The sequence below is a fragment of the Myotis nattereri genome (assembly GCF_964212035.1).
Source record: "Myotis nattereri genome assembly, chromosome: 19".
Lineage (NCBI taxonomy): Eukaryota > Metazoa > Chordata > Mammalia > Chiroptera > Vespertilionidae > Myotis > Myotis nattereri.
The window spans coordinates 14,400,053-14,417,591 of NC_138095.1; the positions used below are offsets into that span (position 1 = coordinate 14,400,053).

At 40.5% G+C, this 17,539-nt stretch overlaps 2 protein-coding genes across 2 annotated transcripts in view; one reads left to right on the forward strand and one right to left on the reverse strand.

The window, feature by feature from the left end:
- Positions 1-1,952, reverse strand: part of SIAE (sialic acid acetylesterase) — a 40,554-nt gene extending 38,602 nt beyond the window's left edge. Inside the window, 1 exon segment of the mRNA XM_081113608.1 lies at positions 1,870-1,952. Coding sequence (XP_080969734.1) covers positions 1,870-1,936 — 67 coding nt within the window. The 5' untranslated portion in view covers positions 1,937-1,952.
- A 156-nt stretch (positions 1,953-2,108) lies between these two features.
- SPA17 (sperm autoantigenic protein 17) lies at positions 2,109-16,477 on the forward strand. Its single transcript, XM_081113636.1, has 5 exons — positions 2,109-2,229; positions 3,720-3,900; positions 11,142-11,212; positions 12,987-13,055; positions 16,172-16,477. The coding sequence occupies exons 2-5, from the start codon at positions 3,747-3,749 to the stop codon at positions 16,310-16,312; spliced, it is 435 nt and encodes a 144-aa protein (XP_080969762.1). The 5' UTR covers positions 2,109-2,229; positions 3,720-3,746; the 3' UTR covers positions 16,313-16,477.
- Positions 16,478-17,539: the final 1,062 nt, after the last annotated feature.

Genomic DNA, 17,539 nt, shown 5'->3' on the forward strand with positions numbered 1-17,539 from the left:
CGGACAAAGGCACATGCCTGGGTTGCAGGCTCCATCCCCAGTGAGGGGTGTACAGGAGGCAGCCAATCAATGATTCTCTCTCATCATTGATGTTTCTATCTCTCTCTCCCTCTCCCTTCCTCGCTGAAATCAATGAAAACAAAACAGGAATTAGTATTCTGGGGGAGAGACCAGCATTAAAAGCAGACTGAGTCCTGGCCAGTTTTCCTTAGTAATTAGAGCATCGGCCCACATATTAAAGGGTCTCGGGTTCGATTCCCAGAGCCAATCCATTTGTCTCTCTCACATAGATTTTTTTCTCTCTCTCTCTCTCCACTCCTCCTCCCTCCCTTCCACTCTGTCTGAAAATCAATGGAAAAAATATCCTCGGGTGAGGATTGTAAAAAAATAGTACGTAGACTGAAGAAATTAGGACAGTGGTTACCTCTGATGAGGAACACCCAGGGAATCTCAATAAAACTGGCAGCATCCTAGCTCATATTGTTTCACAGTTACATATATTTTTGTACATCTCAAATATTACATGGTAAATATGAACACAGGGAAATGATATAAGGAAAGAGTTCAGGATGTGCAACCAAATGAAGAAGGAAAATTCAGAGTATCCATCAACAAAAAAGAGCCAGTGGCAATGAAGGTGATGTAAGGATATGACCTAAAGGCAAAGATAAAATACAGATATCCAAGCTAACAGCCTTTAACCGAGAAAGCGAATAGAATAATGGCCCTACTCTCCTCTTCACCTTCCTTCCACATCATATGCTAGATTCAGAGGTCACTGTGGGAGGCTGAGAGAGATAAAGGTTAGTTTACACGCCGGTTAAACCCCAGGAAAAAGCACCTGTGGGCTGCAGCTTGTCTGAACAGGGTACTTATTGGGCTCTGCAGGAGAGCAGCTGTCACTTTTCTGCACTCCAACCATTCTCCCACCTCAACTTTCATTTCTTTTTATATATATATATATTTTTTTTATTGATTTTTTACAGAGAGGAAGGGAGAGAGATAGAGAGTTCGAAACATTGAGGAGAGAGAAACATCGATCAGCTGCCTCCTGCACTCCCCCTGGGGGCTGTGCCCGCAACCAAGGTACATGCCCTTGACCAGAATCGAACCTGGGACCCTTGAGTCCGCAGGCCGATGCTCTATCCACTGAGCCAAACCGGTTAGGGCTCAACTTTCAATTCTTAACAGGGATCTCTGTGGTCCACTATTTGAGTGTTTGAAGGGGAAAAAACAGGCCCAGCATTATCACTTCCACTTTGCACTAGCAGACAGTTGTGACCCAGTGTCCAGCCTTGTGTCTTCAAATGACAGGGTCTGCCTGGGGACAACAGTCAGGGGGTCGCCCTCCTCCCCAGTGCCACGCACATTATCCCCGCACCGACATCTGTCGGCTGCACCGGCAACCAAAGCTGAGCCTTAAACATTCTGAGCTAGCGAGGGAGTTGTACTTCACAGCCCTGTCACCACTGCAACTAGTAACATCTAATTCCTTGCCTTAAAGCAAACCCTCCCTCGGGTTCCACTGAGAGGGCTGCACGGAAATGGTTTGCATGACTCTGAGCAACCTGTTTCCAAATATATAACTTGCTTCCTCTCCCCGCACCCCGCACCCCGCACCCCCCTTCGAGCTCCCCGGCAGTTATTCAAAGACCCCGAGGGCCACCCAACTCAGATTAACCCAACTCTCCATCTGCCCTGCGCGCTGGACGGGGTGGAGGAAGCGGAAGGGCAGAGGCTATAGCCCAGCGGAACCAGCGGTCCAGGCCCTTGAGAGGGGTCGTGGGTGGGGGTCCTGCCTGCGAGCACGCGGGAGGTCGGAGCCCGCTAGGCTGACGGGCGGGGGCGGGCCCAGCCAGGCCACCTCACCTGCATGCGTGTGGGCCCACAGGACTAAGGGCAGCAACAGCCCCAACGCGACCCCCAGCGCCACCATGATTGCTAAGTTCCGTCTCCCCGCGCGGGTCACGCAGCCCCGGGTCAGGCGGGGGCGGGGGCGGGGTCTGGGTCTGTGACGGGCGGGGCCTGGAGTGGGCGGGCCCGTGGGCGGGGCCACATGACCCCACCCTTCCAGGCCGTGCCGTCCGCGAAGCCGTCTGCTGCCGTCCGCGAGGGCGCCCCTTGTCCCTTCTCGGCCGCCGTAGTGGAGTGAAAAAAACAAAAAACGGTTCCTCAGCAACGAGAACAAACAACTGGAACCATCGGCACCAGCTCTGGGAGAAGCCAGAGGTGAGGCGGTTTACCCCACTTCTTCTCCAAAACCGAGACCTCGCCCTTTCCCTTCGCCTCCCGAATTCTCTCCGGATCCCCGACACATTCCGGGAGCCGGGGCCGGTGGGAGGCCGGCCGCCGTGGTGAAGTCCCAGGTCCTCGACGTGCGGCCTCCGCTCCCCTGATCGGCTCAGGGGCACTCAGATCGGGGCAGGGCCTCCCGGTCCGTGTCACAACCTCAGAGGATTCCGTACCGCACCTCCTGGTCCTTCGGGAAGGGGATTAAAGAAACCTCCACCGGTCGGGCCTCGTGAAACCGCCCCACGGAGACCCCGGCCCCGGCCCCGGCCCCACTCGGCGTTAACCGTCACAACAGGCCGGGCCCGAGCGGCTGTGCAGGCTCCGTCGCCCAGGCCGCGGCCGGACAGCTGCCCTCCATCCAGCCCTTGGGTTCCTAGACGGGAAGACAAGACCTGGTCGAGAGAAAACGAGAAAATAGAGGAATCCCAGAGCTTGGGCGGCTGGGATTGCAGAATCCTGCCCGCTCGCCCCTTCCAGGGAAGGACACAGTGTGAAACGTGCTCGTTTAACAAATTAGAATAATTTCTAGGACCACGACCAGGGCTGACTTTTAAAAAAAAAAAATTTTTTTTAAATTTTAGACCCTAAACAGGGTCTTTTAGGCAATTTAAAGTGAAGTTTTAGCAACCATTCTCCGTAAATTCCTGTGAGATGGCAAACATTACCCTCACCTTTTAAAGAGGAAGAAAAGGTACTTAGTGTCGTAGTGGAAAATCTGTGATTTTTTTGTAATAAAAAGAATGAGCTGCCGAAACCGGTTTGGCTCAGTGGATAGAGCGTCGGCCTGCGGACTGAAGGGTCCCGGGTTCGATTCCGGTCAAGGGCATGTACCTGGGTTGCGGGCACATCCCCGGTAGGAGATGTGCAGGAGGCAGCTGATCGATGTTTCTCTCTCATCGATGTTTCTAGCTCTCTATCCCTCTCCCTTCCTCTCTGTAAAAAATCAATAAAATATATTTTAAAATAAAAAAAATAAAAAGAATGAGCTATTAAATCTGCATTTGTGATATTCTAATGAATAATGATGCATTGTTTTTTTAAAAAATATATTTTATTGATTTTTTACAGAGAGGAAGGGAGAGAGATAGTCAGAAACATCGATAAGAGAGAAACATCGATCAGCCGCCTCCTGCACATCCCCCACTGGGGAAGTGCCCGCAACCCAGGTACATGCCCTTGACCGGAATCGAACCCGGGTCCTTTCAGTCCGCAGGCCGACACTCCATCCACTGAGCCAAACCGGTTTCGGCTGATGCATTGCTAATGAATTCAAAACTCTTCAGAACAAATGGATGGACTTGGTTTGTGTTGGGGGAAATGCTGAAGGCCAGGAAGTTTGGTAGTCAGACATAATTTGTTGCCATAGTTGTGATTACATAAGTCTAATCAGATTTAAAGACAGTAAGTACTCTTTGGTGAATCTCTAGGTACAATAGGCAGCTCCTTCCAAGAAGATGGCGATTCCATTCTCCAACACCCACTACCGAATTCCACAAGGATTTGGGAATCTTCTTGAAGGGCTGACACGTGAGATTCTGAGGCAGCAACCGGAAAATATACCATCTTTTGCAGCAGCATATTTTGAGGATCTTCTAGAGAAGAGAGAGAGTAAGCTTTAAAAAAATATATATAGGCATTTAAAAAAAAAAGAAGAGAGAGAGAGAGAGAGAGAGAGAGACTTAAGTACTTGTTTATGGTGAAACTTGCATAAGACCATCCCTGTTCCCCAGAAAGCCTGTATGAGGCAGGTGGCTTCAGTTGTTGGTGTTTGAAACAACACCCCTGCCTTTTTGGCAGGTTCTCTCGAATCACATTACTTCACGTTATTGAAGATGACCGGTTGGTTACCCAGACCTTCCTGGTTGTATTTCTCGTGCACACACTGGGTGGACGGTGACCCCACAGGGTCATCTAGGATAGTTCTCCGTTTCCCAGCAGGCCGTTCCCGTACACCCAAGGCAGTTGGGTGGAGAGTTTGTGGTTTTCTTTACATTTTTTCTCTTTTTACTTGAAGGTATTATAAGTATGGTAAAAAAAATAATAATAATAATCCTACACGCCTTATATTACATAAATTGGTATTTGCTGAGGGATATGAAACTGCCCTACAATAAAGGCACAGAGAAAAAGTGCTTTGAAAAGTGAACTTCCATCTTGGGAAGATAATTTATATGCTTTTTCTAGTCTCGCAAGGTTCCATCCCGCTCAGAGACTAAGATCCAGGCTAACCCTGACTCTTTAGTTGAGAGCCAAAGCAATTTCTTCACTTTCATAAATAAAATTTCCAGATTCCTCGCCTTGAAGGTTCATGACTATCAAGACCCTACCGAATGGTCAAAATGGGGGTTATTACAGCTATGAATGTCTATTTAAAACATGTAACTAGAGCCACCGTTTTTAATATAAGCAGTTATCATTACTTCTGATTACAGTATTCCAGCAGAGCGGTAAAGGTGCCTAGAGAAACAGCAAATAAACAAACATTCAATTTTAAGTCTTTTTAGAAGGAGGAAACACAAGGCTTGCATTGAAACAACTCCCATACACACTGCATAGCTCTCCACCCGCTGTCTTCCTTGCTGTACCCTGGCAGAGCTCAACATCTCTGCCAGTTTCCTGAATGTTGCTCATCTTTCCCATATCCAGTCACTGAATATTTGTTGCACAATCTGAAACTTAAGTGCCACTTAAAAGCTATTGAGAGAAATCCTTTAGGGTAACAAACATTAATTTTGTTGTTATAACTTTATTTTATAAATTAATGTGTAAAATGTCTTTAGTCATTTATTTAAATTTAGACCTTAAAAACATGCTATTACAAAACATTTGAGTCATTGTTACTGGATCGTAATTAAAGCAATTGGTGATTCAGAGTAATGGTCTCAGAATACTAACTTGAATAAAAATGGGTGAGACTATTTGAAAAATTTGAAAAAGTTTTAAGCATCATACCCATTTTCACTCATGTAACCAAAGCTGAGTTTTCTACCTGATACAAGTATTAGGATTTAGTCTCTCCAAGTGGGCAGAATGAAGTCCTCTAGGCCAGTCTCTCACACAATGCAAGAATTTCCTTACCAGCATTCCTCATAGGTAATTACTAGTCTTAATTTTTATTTTTGTGACAGGAAGCATGTTAGTAAATTAAATAAGTGGCATCTTAAAATCACTAGACAAAAGGGGGGCTTTTATTAAATGATATAATAAAGATGGAAAAAGATAAAGTTTGATCTATTCCTTACATGATACACCAGGATAAGTTCCAAATTGATCAAACATTTAAATATTTTAAAAAATGAAACCTATAAATACTAGAAAAAATGGATAACTTTTCTCTATAACATAAAATGGGGGGTGGGGCGGGGGGGACTGCAAGCCAAGTTGCTATAATTACTTTAAAAATCCAAGAGCAATTAGGGAAAAGATGGAGATAAAATTGACAATATTACATGACAAAAATTGCCATAAGGAAAATAAAACTACAATGACAAACTGAGAAAAAAATGTTTGCAATTTATATCTCAACTGGTTAATCACCCTAATAAATAAACAGCTTGTAAAAACAGTGAGAAAAAAAGCCCAACAAGGTTATATAACAAAATGGGCAAGTGATATGAGTTTACACAAAAATAAATGCAAATGGCCCTGGCCAGTTTGGTTCTGTTGAGTATCATCCCATGGCACCAAGAGGCCGCTGGTTCGATTCCCATTCCAGTCACATGCTAGTAGGGGGCATGCAGAAGACAGCCAATGGATGTTACTCTCTGCATCTACCCCCCTCTCTCAAATCTATTTAAAAAATATTTTAAAAAATAAGTGCAAATGGCCCTTAACATATTAAAATCTACTTAAATTAACCCATAATAATAGAGGCCCATATCAAAACTACACTGAGGTACCACCACCCCACCACCACTACCAACCCTACTCATCAGATTGGCAAAAAGCCAAAAGTTTGCCAATTCTAGTTTGATACAATCCCAAGGAGGGGAAATGGCAATGACCCAGAAATTCCACTACTTCACTTTTCATTCCATTGTTATTTGAGGAAGCAACCTAAATACCCATAATAGGCATTTATTGAGTAAACTAGAGTACATCTACATAATAGAATAATATACAGCTTAAAAAAACAATGAGGAAGATCTCTATATGATGCTATGGAGTGATCTTCAAGATATATTAAGTGAAAAAAGTAAGGTGGAAAAAGCATGTGTAGTATGCCATTTTCTAATAATGTTGATATGAATACATAGCTGTTATTTATATTTTAAATCTTTTTAAATGACATTTACCTCTAGAGAGAGAAGGAACAGAATAGAGGGAACAAGATAGAAGCTAGATTTCTCTGAATATATCTTGAGTTTGAAATCATAAATGTTAACATAGTTATAAAATAGAATAAAATTTTAAAATTGTTAATTTCTAAAATTTAGAAGTAAAGTGCAACAGACAAACCTAGCTCGAATTGAATGGGTAGCATAACCACACAGAAACAGATTATTTCAAGTGACTTTATGACACAATAATTTGTACATCCCTGATGGTTATAGCCTTAAAACAAAATGAATTTTAACATAGCTTAAATTATTTTTAGTAATTCTTGTTAATATTATAACACAGTTATCCTATAATTATTCTTTACAATTGTAGGACATAGCAAATTAGTAACTATCCTACTGTAATTAGGAATAAGATTTTTAACATAAGAAAAATGATTTACAAATATAAAGTTGATAAGATCCTGTAATCTTAAATTTGAACTGAAAATTTAAAATATAAAAATAAAGTTATCTATAATAATAAAAGCATAATATCCTAATTAGACCAGACATCTTTCCAGGTGACCTTCCGGACAAAGCCGGGGCTGCAAGGGCCAAGGCAGCCACCTCCTTTGCCTCAGGCTGAGCCCCTTGCACAAATTTCGTGCATCAGACCTCTAGTATAAATATAAAAATATTATGTATATAAATAAAGTAAATAAAATCCTGTAATCCTAAGTTTGAATTAAAAAATATGTCACCTCATAATATACTATATAATTTTTTTAATAAAAGAAGTGCCCTGGCCAGTGTGGTCCAGTAGCATGTTGGCCTATGAACCAGGAGGTCAGGGTTCAATATCCAATCAGGGCATATGCCTGGGTTGCAGGCTCAATCCCCTGTGGAGGGCATGCTGGAGACAGCTGATCGATAATTCTCTCTCATTATTAATGTTACTATTTCTCTCTCCCTCTCCCTTCCTCTCTCTGAAATCAATAAAAACATAAAAAATAGCCCTGACCTGTTTGGCTCAGTGGATAGAGCGTCAGCCTGAGGACCAAAGGGTCCCGGGTTCGATTCCGGTCAAGGGCTTGTACCTTGGTTGCGGGCACATCCCCAGTAGGGAGTGTGCAGGAGGCAGCTGATCAATGTTTCTCACTCATCAATGTTTCTCACTCTCTATCCCTCCCCCTTCCTCTCTGTAAAAAATCAATAAAATATATTTTAAAAAATTTTGGGGGGAAAACATAAAAAATAAAATTAGTGTTTTTTAGTTCTATACATTTTCATGAAAGGCCTCAAAACAAAGACCAACCTAGTACCAGTGAATACTTGGCCTACACTAGAGGCTCTAACTGCCATTTCCCCAGGAAACAGGATTCTTGGAGAACTAGGTAATTTCTTGAACTGGGCAGGAAATACAAAGAAGAGCCTGAACATCTTGCCATCCCAGAAAATAAGGAAACTGTCAAAGATTACTAGAGTTGTTTCCAAAGGACTCAAGAGTAGCTAAGAATCCAAATAAGCCCCTACTGGCCAGTTTTGGAAAACTAGAGCATCAATAAGAATAATGTGTATCCTGCTACGTTGCTGAATTCATTTATTAAGTCTAATAGTTTTTTGATGGAGTCTTTAGGGTTTGTTATGTACAATATGTCATCTGCGAATAAGGACAGTTTTACTTCTTCTTTTCCAATTTGGATGCCTTTTATTTCTTCTTGTCTAATTGCAATGGCTAATACTCCCAGTACTATGTCGAACAGGAGTGGTGAGAGTGGGCATCCCTGTCTTGTTCCTGTTCTTAGAGGAAATGGTTTTAGTTTTTGCCCATTGAGTATGAACTCAATACAACGTATATAGGGAACTCATACAACGTAACAAAAGGAAGATAAACAATCCAATCAAAAAATGGGCAAAGGACCTGAATAGACACTTTTCAAAAGAGGACATTCAGAAAGCCAAGAGACATATGAAAACATGCTCAAAGTCACTAATCATCTGAGAGATGCAAATCAAAACAACAATCAGGTATCATCTCACACCTGTCAGACTGGCTATCATCAACAAATCAACAAACGACAAGTGCTGGAGAGGATGCGGAGAAAAGGGAACACTCATGCACTGCTGGTGGGAATGCAGACTGGTGCAGCCACTATGGAAGACAGTATGGAGCTTCCTCAAAAAGTTAAAAATGGGACTCCCATTTGACCCAGTGATCCCACTTCTAGAAATATATTCCAAGAAAACAGAAACACCGGTCAGAAAGGATATATGCATCCCTATGTTCATAGCAGCACAATTTACCATAGCTAAGATCTGGAAACAGCCTAAGTGCCCATCAGCAGATGAATGGATTAGAAAACTGTGGTACATCTACACAATGGAATACTGTGCTACTGTAAAAAAGAAGGAATTCTTACCATTTGCAACAGCATGGATGGAACTGGAGAGCATTATGTTAAGTGAAATAAGCCAGTCAATGAAAGAAAAATACCACATGATCTCACTCATTTATGGATAATTAAGACCATTATAAACTGATGAACAAAAATAGATACAGAGGCAGAGCAGCATCGAACAGACTGTCAAACTACAGCGGGAAGGCCAGAGAGGGGTGGGGGTTGGGGGTAAGAGATCAACCGAAGGACTTGTATGCATGCATATAAGCATAACCAATGGACACAAGACACTGGGGGGTAGGGAAGGCCGAGGGAAGGTCAAAGGAAGAAAAAAAAAAAGGAGACATATGTAATACTCTTTGTAATACTTTAAGCAATAAAACAAAATTTAAAAAAAATAATAATAAATGTGCTTTAGCTGGTTTGGCTCAGTGGATAGAGTCTTGGCCTGTGGACCGAAGGGTCCTGGGTTCAATTCCGGTCAAGGGCACGTACCTCGGTTGCAGGCTCCTCCCCAACCTGGGCCTGGTAGGGGCTTGTGCAGGAGGCAACCAATCAATGTGAGAGAAACATATTTCTCTCTGTCTTTCCCTCTCTCTTCCACTCTCTCTAAAAATCAATGGAAAAATATCCTTGGATGAGAATTAAAAAGAATAATAAATGCAATGAATTGAAATTCATCCAATTTGTTAAATATTCATGAGTTCATCATGGTAAAAAAAATACATAAATAAAGAAGCTCCTTAAGAGAATCCTAAGGAACCCACTGTTTATTCTGAAAATTCGTAAATAAAGGAAAAGAATCAAACCTTTAACCTACCTTTTCTGTAAGAACTGTATTTCAGGGTAACCAAATAGTTGATGAGGAAAAGTTTTTTGTTGTTTTTTGAGCACTCCAAAATGAAGTAATAATAAAATTAGAGCCCTGCCATTATGCAACACCTAAAGAAATTATCTAAGGAATCATCATCAATGGGTCCATAAAAATTATAAAGAGAGACAATCAGGTACTATGTATCTCCTGACAGCATTATACTGCACTACCTATATTCTTGCCCAAAACAATCAGGCCTGAATCAAATTGAACTGCAGATCAGTCTGTAGCAGTGATGGCGAATCTTTTGAGCTCGGCGTGTCAGCATTTTGAAAAACCCTAACTTAACATATAGAAATTTTTTGACATTTGCAACCATAGTAAAACAAAGACTTATATTTTTGATATTTATTTTATATATTTAAGTGCCATCCAACAAAGAAAAATCAACCAAAAAAATGAGTTTGCATGTCATCTCTGACACGTGTGTCATAGGTTTGCCATCACTGGTCTATAGAAAGTTCAAAGGCAGAGGAACTTGTTAAAAAGCATCATGGGAATAGAATAAAAACTATCTAAACTATGGAAAACTCCAAAGGAAAATGACCCAATTTCATCAACAAATAAATTGCAAGGAAAAAATATGGGGTGGGAGGTAGGGAGCTTTCAATGAGCAGAGATGTAAAAGTCATAATAAAAGGCTGTGTGTGCCCATTGTTTGGGTTCTGATTCAAACAAACCAACAGTAAAAATTAAATAAAAATATTAGACAATGGGAGGAATTGGGGTAGTTAATATTAAGAAATTATTGTTGGTATTTTCAGGTATGATAATGATATTGTGTCTATATCTTAGTGATGCATACTGAAATAAATATTTGTAGATAAAGTAATACCAGCCATGACCTCCTGGTTCATAGGTCGACACTCAACCACTGAGCCACGCTGGCCAAGCTAATATGCCTCAATTTTTTCAAAAATGTTCTCATCCTTCGCTTTTCCAAACTTCCTTACTATTTAGCATTTATTTGTATACATTTTCCTGTGTTTACTAGTTCATGCTTATAACTTTCTATACTTATATTTAAGTATTGGCATTTGTTTTCTCTCTCTTTCCCATTTTGTTATAAATTTTGTAAAGGCAGTTTTTTACTGCCTTTCTAAATATACCCAATGGCTCATCTAATGTTTAATTCATCAGCATATATTTAATGATCACTGGTTATATCTGCAGTGCTAAGCTATGTATAACAGCAATAAAATTTTCAACTGGCAACAATGAACCTGTGATTTGAAAAAGCTTATTTTGTGTTACTTTAGATTTACTTTAATGAACTCAAAATAAATCCAAAATCATTATATTTTTATTATTTAGAAACCAACTTCGATCCAGCAGAATGGGGAAGTAAGGTGGACGACCGCTTCTATAACAACCATGCATTCAAGGTATGGTCCTGTGAAACTAATGGATTTGGTTATTTCTTTTCCTTGTCTCCAAAACAGAGATTATTGGGATCTTCCCGGACTCATATAAATTGTGAGAGGCACCCAGAATATCTTATTAAAGCTTCTTAATTGTAATGTTCTTTCTGATGAGACATTCTTTTCTAAAGTATCTGAATCATACCAGATACAGAGTGTAAATTTAAAGATGATCAACAGGAAGAATGTAATCGAAGTTATAGAATAATTATTCTCATTTATTCAAATTTTATTGGGCATCAGTGCTTAGCAGTAGCAGATGATAAGTATTTGTTGGATTAATGAATATTTCATAAAATAAAACACTATTCGTCCAATTATTCCATTGTCATTGCACTTACAAAAGACTGAATAGAATTAAAGATGGAAATGGTAGATAGAATTTTCTGTATAAAGCTAATCTGTTCCAAGACTAAACCTATCTTCTCTGTACTGGTTCTTAGAACCAGTCTTTCTCCACCAAGTTTCCTTAACATAATTAAGCCCTAAGTGGAAGGCACGCATTTCATGTAAGCAATCAATTTCTCTCCTTTGTATCAAGAATGTTTCATCATTTCACCATAGTTAATGCATCATTTTGAAGAGAATTGAGACAATAATTACTCAAAATATTCTGTGTTCTGTGGGCCAGATAAGAAATACTGGTTGAGAAAGGCTGTGTGGAATGCAGCATTATTGGCATCAACTAAGAACTTGGTAGAAATTCAGTCTAGGGCCCTACCCCAGGTCTACAAATCAGAAGTTGAATTTTAACAAGATCCCCAAAGGTAAAATGTAGGTACATTAAAGTCTGAGAATGCACTACTCTAGACAGCAGTGATAAACCATTAGCCACAAAGCACCCACACATATTTGAATTAAAAGGAATTAACACAGCTCAAGTTTTGATGGTGTTCCACAGTAGATTTGGGGAATTTCCTGGGGAAATATCTGTCACCTATTCCATGAGTTCAGTAGTGAGTTTCCATCCATTTGTGCCTGCCAGATAAGATAAATGTTCTGTTTATTTCCATTTAACTAGATTCTCTGTGTTCATGCTTTATTGGAATCAAAGGAAAATGTTGAAAATTTTAAAATATTGGTGCCTATCAGCTCTTTCTTCTCTTTTGAATTCTAAAGACTTCATTTGATTAGCCTATTTGTCCTTTTTATTTTATGGATTAAGGAAGCTGTTCCCATAAGTTGGGAATTAGCAATGTCTCTATTTTGGAAAAAGATTCCATAACCATGTAAAAGCAGGCAGAGCTGGCTTCCGTTTTTCTATTTAAATCATCCCCCACAACAAAACTTACTCTTTTGACTTAGATTTAAAATCTACAAACTTCATTAAAAAGTCAACTGGATTCCACACTATGCAACACAGTGACATTTATTTTGTTTCTATTTTAGAAACTATTGGCACCACTTTTTTATACTTTGCTCAGGATTCATTACAGCATCCCATCTACTTTTAGTATAAAACAATGGTTTGTTTTGAATATAAAACAATGTCATATACTTTTCAAAAGCAAACATTTTTTACCAGTTCCTTCATCTTTAATACTTATGCATATTCCCTTGAGAGTTTTCATTTATTTATTCTTTTGCCACCCATCTTCCTTGTTAAAAATCAGTATGTATTTAATTACCACTTCTTCTCAATAACTTAACGTAATATTTAATTACCTTTAAGCAGCTTGATCCAAGACTGCTATTTTTTGAAACATTGCCTATTTGGTCCTCTTCCCTCTCTCTCCAGGAGCAAGAACCAGCCGAGAAAGAAAAGTCTCAGGCATCTGAGAAAGTGGAGACACCAGTCACAGCCTTAGTAAGTTCAATTTTTCATGCGCTATAGGAGAGAATATCACTCAATTTATAATCATACTCTAAATATGAATCTAGTCTATTATCCATGTTAAAATTGTGGTTTTGCTTTCTAGATAACTAACATCAGTAATAAACTAACTGGCAGGTCATTTTTAGGCATGCCTCTTATAAAGAAAAATTCATTCTTCCCTTTAAAAAGAAAATCTTATTTCCCAAGATTATCAACAGATGGAAAAATCTCCTCAAGGGGAAGAGCAGGCAGAACTCGCCAGCCTCATGCTTGACCCTTCAGATTCACTTTCCAGTTTGGGAGCTTTTCGCTCAGTGATGATGTTACCACCACACAGTGGCAAAGGTTTCGAGATGACAAAGGAAACTCACTGGGAATTACGCAACCAAATGAAATGGCTTTACGCAAGCAATGTGTCTTACCTTCCATGCATTGCCCTCTACAAAAACACTTCCTGCCTGACACCCACATCTGAGGAGGAGACCTGGGTAGATACCATATGAGTCCTGTATTCCCTGGTGCGCTAGCGCCAGTTCTCAGCTTTCAGGAGGGGAGTGTGTACATCTCTCCACAACCCTGTGCTTGGTAATGTCACTTTGGTAGCTTGAAATCAGCCATAGAAGGAATATTAAGACCATGACAAGTGGAATGAATCAGGACTTTTTTTCCTGGAGATCCAGTGTTTTAGCATTTACCAGCATATCACTCTCTATAATTTTCATAGTCCAGACGCAAGAGGACCAAGCCTAGTGAGAAAGAAGAGCTCATTCTCCCCAATGTTGGAGGCCAGGCTTTTGAGTTCCTTTTCATGTCCCAGTTGGTTACCCAGTAATTGACACCTAAAATGGACACTCCCCCCCATCAAGGAATGCCTTACTTCCTGTCCAGTGGGACATGACTTTTCCCTATAACCTTTACAAATTATTCCAGAATTATATCAGGACAACTTAGCCTGACATTGGCTCAGGATGCAGCGGGAGGGCGGGAAAGAAGGAAGGGAGTTTAGTTTTGTTTACATCTTCACTGGGTGCCCTTTCACAGCTTTTCATGAGTTTGAGCTGAGATCCCATTGATTTCCAACTTCAGGATAATTTACTTGTCCATATTGAGCCATCATCTCAGAGGACTTTATACCATTTTGTTTGCATTTAAAACTTTAAGAGCCCTAGCTGGTGTGGTTCAGTGGTTGGAGCGTCCACCTGTGCACTGAAGGTCACAGGTTCAATTCCTGGTGAGGGGCACATAACCTGGGTTGCAGGTTTAATCCCCAGCCCCTGGTGGGGGGCACGTGTGGGAGGCAACCAATCAATGTGTCTCTCTTACATTAATGTCTCTCTCTCTCTCTCTCCTCCCCTTCCTTTCCCGTCCCTCCTTCCCCCGTCCTTCTTTCCCCCTTCTCACTCTCTCTAAAAGTCTAAAAGTCAATGGAAAAAATATTCTGGAGTGAGGATTACCAACAAAAATGAGAGCTAGCTTTGCCTCATTATTGTCTAGAGGGAGAGGAGAGGTAAACAACCCAGAGCTCTGTCAATAGGAGGCTGAGTAAATAAGTCAGCGCCCACCAATATAATGTAATACAGTGGTGTTATGCGAAAAAAAGAATGAGCAGAATTATATCCTGAATAGTAACATAGATGAAGGGAACCAAGCTATGTTGTTAGATGAAAAAGTAGTAACAGAACATTGTGAATAGCATAAGCTCATCTTTAAAACAAAAAGGCACACATGTACCCATATGAATACTTTGTCTATCGGTAAACTTTGGAAGAATATATACACGCAACCACAATAATAGTCACCTCTTAGGGGTAGGATTTGGGAAAGGGGAGAAAACTTTCACTACCAGTGGTAAGTTTTAAATGTGTGTATCACTTTTATAATTTAAAATATCAAAACCTATTGAATTATACACTTAAGATCTATGCATTTCACTGTCTGTAAATTACACCTAAATTTAATAAACAAACAAACCAAAAGCTAGATACAAAAGTTAAATCAGCCCTAGCCAGTTTGGCTCAGTGGATAGAGCTTGTGGTCCAAAGGGTCCCGGGTTCAATTCCAGTCAAGGACAAGTACCTTGGTTGCGGGCTCTTCCCCTGGTCGGGGTACGTGCAGGAGGCAACCAATCAATGTGTTTTCTCTTACATAAATGTTTCTCTCTGTCTTTCCCTCTCTCTTCCACTCACCCTAAAAATCAATGAAGAAATATCCTCCGTTGAGGATTAACAAAAAACAACAACAAAAACACACCCACAAAAGTTAAACCAATCATACTGAAACTGACATTATTGGACTAAGTAGGTTTCTCTCGGGAACTCAAAATGCGTGCTTTTGGTTAGCTAGTTATTGAGAAATTAAGAAATTAACACTAATTCATCTTATATAATCATGATTATTTTGAAACTGCACATTTGCTATTCTTCTTGACATTTTTACCATGCTTCAAGGATTCTTACCTACCCCACCCCCCCCCAAAAAAAAATGTTATTGCTCAGGAAACTGTTAAATAGGAGCTATTTTGGAGGGAAAACGTTGGCAACCATGATTTAATGTAGAGACATATTAAAGAATGACAAAACACAATGCCTTCTATTTTGGCATTTATCATTTGGTACATAGACAACGTGACTATATATATATATATATATATATATATATATACATATATATATATATATATATATATATATATAAAATTCCCTCAGGAAACAACATATCTCGATGGTTACATCCCTAAATTGGTTAAATGTATGCACTATTTTTTGTATGCATTCTTTTTTATGGCATCAAAATACTGTATGGGGCCCTGGATGGTATTGCTCGGTTGGTTGGGAGTTGTCCTGTGCACCAAAAGTTTGCTGGTTTGATTCCCAGTCAGGGCATGTGCCTGGGTAGAAGCTTCAATCCCTGGTAGGGGACATACAGGAGGCAGCCAATCCACGTTCCACTCTCATATCAATATTTCTCTCTCTCTCTCTCTCCCTCTCCCTTCCCCCTTCTCTGAAAATAAAAAAATATATTTTTTTAAATAAAATTTAAAAGTGAAAAATCTTTAAAAAATACTGTATGGGATGTTTATAAAGTCTCTTTTTCTCCTTTCCCTGAAGGACTCTTCAGATGAAGATAAGGAAAAAGAGGAGCTGGCTGCTGTCAAAATCCAAGCACTGTTCCGGGGACACTTAGCCAGAGAGGAGGTGAAGAAAATGAAACAAGAGGGGCTTGAAGAGAAAACACAGGAAGACAACTGAGGAGACCGCTTTTGCCCCCCCAGAAAACATGAAAAGAATTCAGATCCATCACCCATGTTGTGATTGTCGTTTTTTTCTTAGCAAGGGAGGTTCGATGTGGTGGAGTAACACTGGCTGCTGTTGTGAAAGTCTGTCATCGGCATTGTTAATAAACATGCCATTGAACACATGCCTCTTGAAGATTTCCCTGAGATCATAAGTCCTATTTCTACTTCTCCGAGTCTATGTATAGAGACCCTTGGATTTAGATCTCAGAGGTTATGTGGGCTAACCATTATCTAATGAACAAGTCCTCTCCACCACATCCCTGACCACGGTCTTTTCGCTCCTGTTTCACACACAGTGATAGAGAATCTCACTGCCTTTCAAGGGTAGTCCAGTTAATTTTAGAATAACTTGAATTATTAGAAGATAGGCTGAGTCAAAAATCTGCGTCCTCGTAAGTTTTCATCTGGCATGCCTGCATCCAGTCATTCATTAAAAGCTGTATGGAGCAGAATTCATGTGCTGGGGTTTGGTAGTGAATATCTGTTCTTACATTTATGCAGCTGACAGTTTTTTATTATCTTGCTCTCCAGAACAACACAATAAAAGTAATGCATCATATTTGAAAAAAATGAAAGTTATCATAACTTCATAAAAATATTGATTTCAGAGAGGAAGGGAGAGGGAGAGAGAAACATCAAAGATGAGAGAGAATTATTGAGCGGCTGCTTCCTGCCATGCCCCCCTACTAGGGATCAAGCCCACAACCCGGGCATGTGCCCTGACTGCGAATCGAACCCTGACCTCCTGGTGCATAGGTTGACACTCAACCACTGAGCCATGCCAGCCGGGCCTCCCACATTTCTCTAATGTAGAAATGGTAATACCTTCATCACAAAATCACAAACTTCGGCAAACGAAGCCTGGTGCCTTATTTTTAGAAAGTTCAATGTCTCCTTTTTGAGGCCTCCCCACTCCTGAATATTCAAGAAACTGCAAGGCTCGTGTCTTACACCAAAAGATACAGTTCCTTTCCCAAAAGAAAATGGAAAGGAGACGCTTCCCATACAATGCTGTTGCCGTCTACCACAAAGATACAGCCTCATCAGGCAGACCGACGTGGTGTCCTGCTGGTTTGGATTCCTGTCTGCACTACATCGGACGTCCCAGGCTTGGATCTAGCATTATACCTCCCTCAGTTCACAGTCACACCGCCATTGGTCCCCAAAGCTCACTAACATG

Coding starts and splice junctions, on each gene's coding strand:
- SPA17 (XM_081113636.1), top strand. CDS start 3,747: ATGGCGATTCCATTCTCCAACACCCACTACCGAATTCCACAAGGATTT. Junction 11,213..12,986: donor ATAACAACCATGCATTCAAG/GTATGGTCCTGT, acceptor CTCTCTCTCCAG/GAGCAAGAACCAGCCGAGAA. Junction 13,056..16,171: donor AGACACCAGTCACAGCCTTA/GTAAGTTCAATT, acceptor CTTTCCCTGAAG/GACTCTTCAGATGAAGATAA.